Raw genomic sequence first — 9205 nt, 5'->3', positions numbered from 1 at the left:
CCTGAGAGGCTTGCTTGTTTGGCTCCCATAAAAGTGTGTCATTTGAGTTGAACTGTTGAAAATAACCACCAACCAACCGTCTTTTAATCACAATATTACACTAGATCTTTTGTTGGTGGAACTCTCGAAACACAATTTTAGCTTCTCACTACACGAAAAGTTTCAGATTCTTTCGTCTGTCGAATCTCAGGCTACTATGATGGGCACTTAAATGGACTTACTCTAATGCCCCTCCGCAACCAATTACAGAAAATATAAGCAAGCAAACATGAGTTCTATCCGTCCATCTTACCTGTAACAGTTGCCCTAAGATAATTCCATAAATGGATGGTTACTTTGAAAGTGCTGGGTTTGTCTACGCCTTCTGCATCTTGGGCCTATCATGGAAATCTATTGTATTCTTTGACAGGAACAGCATCCTTATTCCTTGTGGGTTCGTATATTCCTATTCATCTACACATTCCCCTTTCTTTCCTTACTTCTCATTTTTTTCTACATGATTGATGAATTATCACCACTGTTATTCGCATGAAAGATACAGGAACGAACATCGAGTGGTGGCACAGAGACAAGGAGGGGCTGTTATCGGCCCATGCAAAGAGCCCGGGCTCAGACACGTCGGCTCTTCGGCTAACACAAATATGGGTGGCTCCGATTCGCGACTGCGTCGTTGTTAGCCCAGAATCTTATCATCTTCGCCCGTAAATTGGGAGAAAAATATTTGGACCACATCCAGATCAGCGAGTCATGCCAAATGACAACTCGATTTTAGCTTATGCTTCGGAGAATTGAAGTGACTAAAAGCACTTCGTTAAGCTAGGACTAAATGTGGGGACCGTACGTATGATGCTACTTACTAACATATATGTTCCAATGATGTTGGAAGAGACGCTAATAAAGATTTTGTTGAACCCACTTTAGATGTTTGTGGCCTAACGCACGGATATCTGATACCAAACTCGTCTTTCTGATCCTCAGAATCACAATACACAACTATTCGAGCAGTGTTACTCTGGCTCCTAGAAGTTGCCTAATCTAAAGCTTTTTTAAAACAACTAATTGAGTTAAGTTGTTTGAAGCAATATTTTTAATTTCCTTTTTTCTACGACTCTGGAGCAGCTTTTTTTTGCTACATCAAAAGTAAAAAGTATCTAAACTTAAAGATTTTACATTGGGAGCTCAAAAACTCATTTTTTATTATTATTTGTATTTTTTTTTGAAATTGAGCTAGAATACTTTTAGAAGCACCACCTTCTCGATGCTTCTAAATTTTTAGTCATTGGATCTACTACTTGATTATTAATAGTCTTTGAATCAAACACTATTCCATCTACCCCATCATCCCAATCCTACATTTCTTCATCTAAAGCTAAAAACTCAAAAGCACCACCTCTTTAGTGCTTTTCAAAGTATTCTAGTTCGACTCTTTTTTTTTGTCCTTTATATTTTTCTGCAGAAGATGTTTTTAATATGCAACTTGATTGCGTTACAAACTATTCAATACAATAATAATAATAATCATAAATCTTTCTATCATTATAAATTTATATTTATATCCATATAGGATCTAATTGTTTTTTAATTACTCAAACATACTGTAAAATATTTTATTTTCTAAAATAAAAATTTATTCGAAAAGTTACTCTAATAAATAATCTAAATCTGGAGCTAAGGTATAATAATACTATTAATAGTAAATAAATAATATCTGGTATTAAATTTTGGCCGCCCTTTGAATAATAATAATAATAATAATAATAATAATAATACTATTATTACTAAATAATAAATTTTAGATAAATAATAAGATACTATGCATCTGCTATTAATAATAGTGGTATAGTTTTTCTAGATAGCTACATGTGGAGAAGCCCAAGCCTAGACACCACCTGCTCTTGAGCAGAGGCAGTTATATAAGCGGCCAAGCCATGCAGAGGAGTCTCAACCCCTCTCTATCTCCACTTGTCGCCTCGCTCCTCCCTCCTAGTCCCTCCCTTCCTCCCTCCCTCTTTTCCCTTCCCCTCCCCACCTCTCCTCTCCTCACTGCTGCTACTACTCATTTATTATCAACTCCCCCACCCCCCCGTATATACTCTCCACCTCGCTACTCGTTTATTATTATTTTTTTAATTTAAGAAATAAATAATTGGAAAAGGAAAGAAAACAGAGAGGGGGGTGCGCGGGGGGATAAGAAAATGGCTACCTGTGGGAGCTTGAGATCGCTGTTCGAGAAGCCGCTGCTGGAGAATCCGACGCTGATGGAGTCGCTGTCGTCGTGGAACCAGATCAAGCCCAAGAAGCCCGCGGCGGTGGACCCTGCCTCCTTCACCGAGCTCTTCGGCGAACTCCACTTCCAGGAAAACCCACCTCCCTCTCCCTCGCCCTCTCCCTCCTCCCCCGCATTCTCCGATCGGATCCCGCCGCCGCCCAAACCCGATAAGACGCCGCCACCCCCGACCCCCAACGCCAACGCCAACGGCTTCTCCAAGAGCTCGTACGGGTGGCAGCTGTGCACGGAGGGGCTCGGATCCGAGAGCTCGGACGACGTCGACGACCCGATGAAGAGCGGCTGCGACGACGAGGGGACGGGGGAGAAGGCGGAGTCCGAACGGAAGGCCGCTGTCTCTAACGGCGACGGGGGTGGTTACCCGTGCTGTTACTCGGACGTTAGGGCTCGGAACCGAGGGGGTTTCCCGCCCCCGATCTCGTCGATCGGGAGGAGCGGGAAACCGTGGGTGTGCTTTAGGCCGTACAGGGAGGAGGGGAGGTTCGTGCTGCGGGAGATCCGGATCCCGAGCCAGGAGTTCCTGCACGTCTCCCGAGAGGACGGGAGGCTCAAGCTCCAATTCGTACACCCCGATGAGGATATTGAGGAAGGAGACGACGAAGAAGAAGAAGAATATGAGGACGACGACGACGACGACGGAGGAGGAGATGCAACGGCCGGGTGAGATACAGTGATGGATTTAATTGGATTGGATACTTGGACGGATGAGATTTTGCGTAAGCAAAAATCGGTAAAACTAGCTTGGCAATGCGCACAAGAGCTTTTCCAGGGGGGAAAGTGTTATTATCAGTGTAAAATAAATATGATCTGTTAAAAATGAGTGGTGGGTGAAAAAAAAAAAAAAAAAACAACAGAATTTGAAACATTCGACTGGTAATCTATGTGTGTAGTCGGCGCCTGCCCTTCCAACTCAAATCGGTGAAAAGTTAGCTCTTGAGTTACAACTTACAACTAGTGTGGTGGTTTGAATTCGAAATACCAGACTGAGAAAAGTGCCTGCTAAATGAAAATTTCAAAGTTCTTGTTCAGTTATTTTCAAGGAAATGCAGAGTCTGGCCCAACTATGCTGATTTCTACAGTTAAGAGTAGTCAGAAAGCCGTGGAGAGCCGTGGTCCTTCATTAGATCGAACTATTCTGCTCCCGAAGAAAAATAGATTGCCCGTATCCTGCAATTTGTACAGATGTGCACTGCCAATCTATATACCTTCTTCTCGTCACTTAAATTTAATCTCAACTGGTGTAAAGACCCGCGCGATGCAGCGGGTAGTTAATAAAAATAAAATTTAAAAATTTTAATAAAATTTATATTTACAGTTTATTAATATATAGAAAGTTATACAATATTAAGCGCAACCAATTTGCATAACTAAATTCACATGGTGAGCAGGGTCACCGGCGCGGATCGGTTCAGTGGGCACTTATATGGGCCGCAGCTCGGTTTCGCGGGACGATACTTCTCGAAGGAGACAATATTTTTCAGAGGCTCTTCTTCTTCTTCTTCTTTCTCATCATCTTCGTTAACACAAAGAGAGAAAGAGAGAGATGAGTGTGGAGTGGGAGATTAGACGATGATGTTTTTTTTTATGGTGCATACAAAAGAGTTACAAAAGAGAGGGGATAGGAGATTAATGGAGGAGGGGAGTGGATTAAAGTTATAAAGCCCACTCATTGATAGAATATTAATATGGTGCATGTAATTAAATATTGCACCTTACATGTAATTAGAATAGTGGGGAGGTGAAGATTTCGGCATTGAGAAGAGGAAAATGTGGTTTAATTTAAAGTTGGGTTTAAAATTACATATAATTAAATGTTGCATCTTGCATTAATTAGAGAAATGGGAAGGTGAAGAGTTGTGGTTTGATTTAAAGTTAGATTATAAAAATAAAGGATAATATGCCTATTGTGGCTTCATATGGGTTTATAGATTGCCTACTTTTTAAGGTTAAAAAAACTGTAACTTAGTAGAGGATAAAAGAATGACAAAAAGAAATAAAAGCAGCCTCCCTAATTTCAAGACAACGACAGAATACAGATATGCTTTATGTGGTACGGAAATTCACTATAAATAGAAGGATGGTGGCTACTATTCAATTAATCACTCACCTAATTCTAGAAAATCACTATCATTATAATCGAGCACCACTTACATTCTAACCGCACAACCTTTTATTTAACAGCCGAAAATTTATAAGTATAAAAAAATTATACTCGTAAGAGCATAATAATCCTTGTCGTATTAGTAATACATTATTATTGCCCTATAACAATCTAAAAAGTCTAAAATTATAATATAATAAATTAAAGGTCACCAATCACAATATCATGCGCCTCATTATTTGAGAACTAACAGTGCAATTTAGCCTTTATTTACGAACTGAAAGTTGGCCATTGCACTTTCTAGATGTACAATACAAAATGCATGCCCGTACTTCATCTCGTCGTCTCGCAGATTGAAAAGAGATGCACTTAACAAGTTTTAATAAAGCAAATATGGGCGTGGCATTTAAGTAAAACAAATTTATCTTTGATGAAAGAACAATGACCAGCAAACAATGACAACCACATCACATGATTCAGATTCCACGGCAGGTAAAGTAAGCCCATCAAAGGCATGGACTCATAAACAACCCCCATCAAAGAACCCTCTACATAGCAATATATCTAATCACCTTTGAAGCTCCCTACCTGCTTGGTCCTCGACCACCCATTGTGGCAGACACTCGGCTGAAACCCAACAAGCAAGATTCACAAGAATCGCGAGCCTTTACCCATAAAGAACCATACCAGAAAAAAGTAAGAAAAGGCACATGTGAGCATCAGTAAATGTAGTGGGAACACGATTTTTCAAAGATTACCCAAATCTTCAACCTTTGATTTTTTCCCCCCCGAAGATGACATTTCAGCGGATGCTTCACAAGATTTTGTTCACTCAAATCAGTATAATTGTGCAATTTACCTGTGCCCTTTCGATGGGTCACTAGGAACACACTCTGTCACAAAAGATGCAACACCATAGCTGGATGAATCCAGTGGTGTCACACGAGTAGGGAGGAGATATTTTTCTCCCCATGCGTTCAGCAGAGGTGGATCTTATTTTTGACAGTTTAAGATTGATCTTTGACATAAGTTGCACACTCACTATATATCAGACCCATCAAGGACCGGAAGAAGGCTTTTGGCCATCCGAAGTCAAAAGGACTTTGTATAAATCCGGTCGCCGATCCCTAAATACGCCCCAACTGTGCCTCTGATACTTGATTTTGTCCAGGTCGAACTCAGCTACTACAATGTCTTCATCTTTGTCATTTGCAAGAACCACTATTTCTCCTGCTGGCCCTGTTTTTCACATGATTGTCAGGCTTTATACTGCAAAACTTGTGCTATTCAAAGAAGAGAGCTTTTTCAAATGCCATGCCAAATTGAAAGTAAGATGATTTCACAATATACCGTAACAAGACCGTATTAGATGACAATAAATACCTGCTATGAATGAGTTCCCATAGAAAGCTATCACACTATCACCATGCTCTGTCTTGATCGTCTCTGTTCCAATCCTATTAGAAGCCACAATTGGAACCTGCATTATCCCAATCACACTAATCCAATTAATGGGGGAGAACCTACAACCATCGACGAAATAAGATTGCTCAAACCATTTGAGTTGAGCCATTTGCATAATGATTAAATGATCAGGAGAGTAAGTGGATTATTACCAGATTAGCCCCAGCATGGCCTTGCATCACGCGCTTCCAATGCTCACGAGAGTCGAGTGTTACATCCTGTGGTTCAGATCCGATCGCTGTAGGATATAACAATACTTCTGCACCTTGAAGAACCATCGAGCGAGCAGCTTCTGGAAACCATTGATCCCAGCAAATTGCTACAGCAGAAATAAGCCAAATTGACTAGATTAATAACCATCTGTTTGTAACAAAGCCAATAATTTTTAATGTTTTGCAGCGTTCATAATTAATAGAGCAGTTTAAGTATGCCACACTCCGCATTCCCTTTTCAACAACTAATATAGCATATTATGTTGATGACGAACTAAACGATGAGGAACGACTTACCAACTCCAATTTTCGCAAACTTGGTAGCAAAAACCTGCTTCGAGTGGCAGCATGAGGGCATTGTTAGTATCAGAAGGGAAATAAAAAACCAAATATGTTTAGAACCTCAAACTACAATCTATGAATAAAGAAATCCGAATGAAACAAATTTCACCTTGAAACCAGTGTCACCTGGATTGAAATAGAATTTCTCTTGATATCCTGTATAAGAAAAATCATAAATTAACATGAAAACAAAAAGAAAGCAGAACAGCAAAAGTCAAACAACGATATGAAAAGATACATGCCTGGTCCATCTGGAATATGTGATTTTCTGTATAATCCAAGATCCGTTCCGTCGGCATCAATGATAGCTACAGAATTGTAATGAGCATTATTTGCTTCCTCGAAGAAACTCACAGGAATCACAACACCCAACTCCTTTGCAAGTGTCTGCATCCTTTGAACGCAAGATCCAATACAAGATTTTCTAGAGTCAATACCCTCGAAGTTTCCAAGTCAATATTACACAAGATTTGTACACTCAATTAAGATGCAAGAGTTGCTCAGGCCTACCTTAAAATTGTAGGATTCCCTTTGTAAGGCTTAGCACGTTTAAAGAAATCCTCCCTTTGAGCTTGACAGAAATAATAGCCCTCAAACAGTTCCTGGCGTATTTGACATTAGGTTTACAAAAAAAAGAAACAACAAAACAAATGTGCATCTGTTACTAATGTAGCTTATTTCAATTTTCCTTTCTCATGTTCCATTTTGTGTCTGAGATATATTAGAGTGATATGAACTTTCATTCATCATCAATCATGTCAAGATGGGTCCTATAAACAGCTAGCCACAACTTGCTATATGAAACTTCATCATAACAAAATGAATGCCATGCAACAGAATGCAAAAGAATAAATAACCAACCCATTGTGTGAGAAAACTATATCCCAAGTGAGATTCAACATTAAAAGACAACCTCCATTAAGACCCACAAAAAACACGAAGATAATTGCACCAGAGTTGATTTGGTTTTCCGTGGGGATAACAGCAAGAAAGGGAACAAGGATCTAGCTAAGTCAAAGACATCATATTACAACAAACATTCAGGTTGATGACTGCGTGTTTTCATATTGAAAAAGGTCAAACAAAAGAACAGAAATGCAAAACATATTTTGGGGAAAACTGAATTATTCCATTTTTGACAGTTTCAACTCTTCAGGCAATTATCTTACATGAAGCAATAAAGAGTACATGCAAGATGAAATCATTGAACAGGGACAAAGTACGAATATCAAGCAATTATGGAATCAAATTAATTGTATTAGTTGCTGTGAATCATGCAATTGCCTCAGCAACAAAATGAACATAAGCAACTCATAATCTTCTAACACCTTTCAAAGCTGAAGATCTAAAAAGAAAAGAAAGAAACACTCTCAGGTGAAGTCCCGACTATAATTGCTTAAAAACAAGATAGAAAGAACTTGTGAAGTCTCGTAACCGATCTAAAGAGAAGTTATATGAATTACACCTGAATAAGAACAATGTTGGCACCCTTCTGATGAGCTTCTCTAATTAACCTGCAAAGGGCGGATACCACCTTAGTGTCTAATTTAAATTGTAAGGGAAAATCAAGTGCAACATTAATATTTAAGCACGTAAGTAGATAAGGTGTACACAGCATGCACAAAATGCCTTTGTCCCAGCATCTCTAATAGAGGGGGAAAAAAGAAAAAATGTAGCAACCAGCTAATTTCTACACAAAATACTCCATCTCAGGACACAATGCAGAGAGTGGCTTATGTTGATCTCAAAAGGTTCTTTGCAGTTCCCGTTCCGTAAATGTGAAGCTCAAATTTTCATAGAGAAATACTATTATCCCCATCAGCGCAGTAAGGAATATTTGGAATGTAAAGCAAGACATACGGTAAAGGTTATTAGTCAACACATCTTTAGAAGGGATAATCCATTATTCAGAAAAGCCTCTACCAGTCTAAGATAAAACTCCAAATACTCACATCCCTAACAACTCGGCTCGGAGCAAAATTCCAACTGAAACTCGAAGCGTGATCTCTACGAACATGATCTTATAAAATTGAAGCCCTCGGGCTCGTTCGGTTCAGGGGGCAAATTTTATGCCCAGATTGAAACACTGGGTTTTTAGTTTTCACTAGCAAAATAAGTGAAATTAACGCATAGGATTGGCATCCGTGGAAAATTCTCGTTATGTTATCTGACTTATCCTCGGCCAAATTGAGCTAAGGAATATCATCCATTCCGGTGATCCACGGTCCCTCTTCAGGGCTTCTACCTACTCCTAACGGGAAAACAAAGAACGAAATAGAAATAAATACTAAAAGTGACCGTATAATAGCGACATCACCTTTAGAAACAATCGCCCCATGTGTTTCATTCATTCATTAGAGAACAACACAAAAAAAGAAAAAAGAAAAAGAGGGTAATGGAGGAACCGTTCGGCGCGGTCGACGTTCTCAGATTCGGAGTCGGAGCAAGCGAACTGTACGGCGGCAACCACCACCTTCCGCCCACCGCCGCCGTTCTTCATTTTTTTTTTTTTTTTTTTTTTTTTTTTTTTTGTTCTTCTTTCTTCTCCTTTCCCACTTTCTCTCCCGTTAGCGGTCCTCCGGACTCCAATTAGCGGTCAATCCTGTACTAGTCGACTTACCGACTATGGTATAAGACGCTCGATAATTGGAGAGAATATTTTGCTTTATCTTTCCATATATAGGCCTTGGGTCTTGGGCCTTAGGCCCAGATTGTGTTGTTACTTTTCAAAATTAGTGTAGCTGATTGTGGCAACAACCAGAGCAAAACACTTGGGCATTGTTTGGTTCCAAAATTAGG

General features: G+C 39.6%; 2 protein-coding genes across 2 annotated transcripts; one reads left to right on the top strand and one right to left on the bottom strand.

The window, feature by feature from the left end:
* Nucleotides 1901-3505, top strand: LOC109722810 (protein FANTASTIC FOUR 3). Its single transcript, XM_020250955.1, has one exon. It carries the CDS (start codon nucleotides 2196-2198, stop codon nucleotides 2949-2951), a length of 756 nt encoding a protein of 251 aa, XP_020106544.1. The 5' UTR covers nucleotides 1901-2195; the 3' UTR covers nucleotides 2952-3505.
* Nucleotides 4794-9040, bottom strand: LOC109722950 (N-carbamoylputrescine amidase). The gene is made up of 9 exons (XM_020251127.1): nucleotides 8812-9040; nucleotides 7872-7920; nucleotides 6917-7008; nucleotides 6649-6800; nucleotides 6516-6562; nucleotides 6362-6395; nucleotides 6005-6171; nucleotides 5772-5868; nucleotides 4794-5627 (listed from the first exon to the last, which is right to left on the bottom strand). The coding sequence occupies exons 1-9, from the start codon at nucleotides 8904-8906 to the stop codon at nucleotides 5446-5448; spliced, it is 915 nt and encodes a 304-aa protein (XP_020106716.1). The 5' UTR covers nucleotides 8907-9040; the 3' UTR covers nucleotides 4794-5445.

Source organism: Ananas comosus, linkage group 17 (assembly GCF_001540865.1).
Source record: "Ananas comosus cultivar F153 linkage group 17, ASM154086v1, whole genome shotgun sequence".
In the NCBI taxonomy this organism is placed as follows: domain Eukaryota; kingdom Viridiplantae; phylum Streptophyta; class Magnoliopsida; order Poales; family Bromeliaceae; genus Ananas; species Ananas comosus.
Note: the sequence above shows the minus strand (reverse complement) of the source record. Positions and strands in the feature narration are given on the sequence as shown.

Excerpts from the sequence above, each read along its gene's own strand:
- LOC109722810 (XM_020250955.1), top strand. The coding sequence starts at position 2,196 with ATGGCTACCTGTGGGAGCTTGAGATCGCTGTTCGAGAAGCCGCTGCTG.
- LOC109722950 (XM_020251127.1), bottom strand. The coding sequence starts at position 8,906 with ATGAAGAACGGCGGCGGTGGGCGGAAGGTGGTGGTTGCCGCCGTACAG. Across the intron at positions 6,396-6,515 it reads CAGGTGACACTGGTTTCAAG|GTTTTTGCTACCAAGTTTGC; the intron begins GTGAAATTTGTT and ends CACTCGAAGCAG. Across the intron at positions 6,172-6,361 it reads GTTTGCGAAAATTGGAGTTG|CAATTTGCTGGGATCAATGG; the intron begins GTAAGTCGTTCC and ends TTTCTGCTGTAG.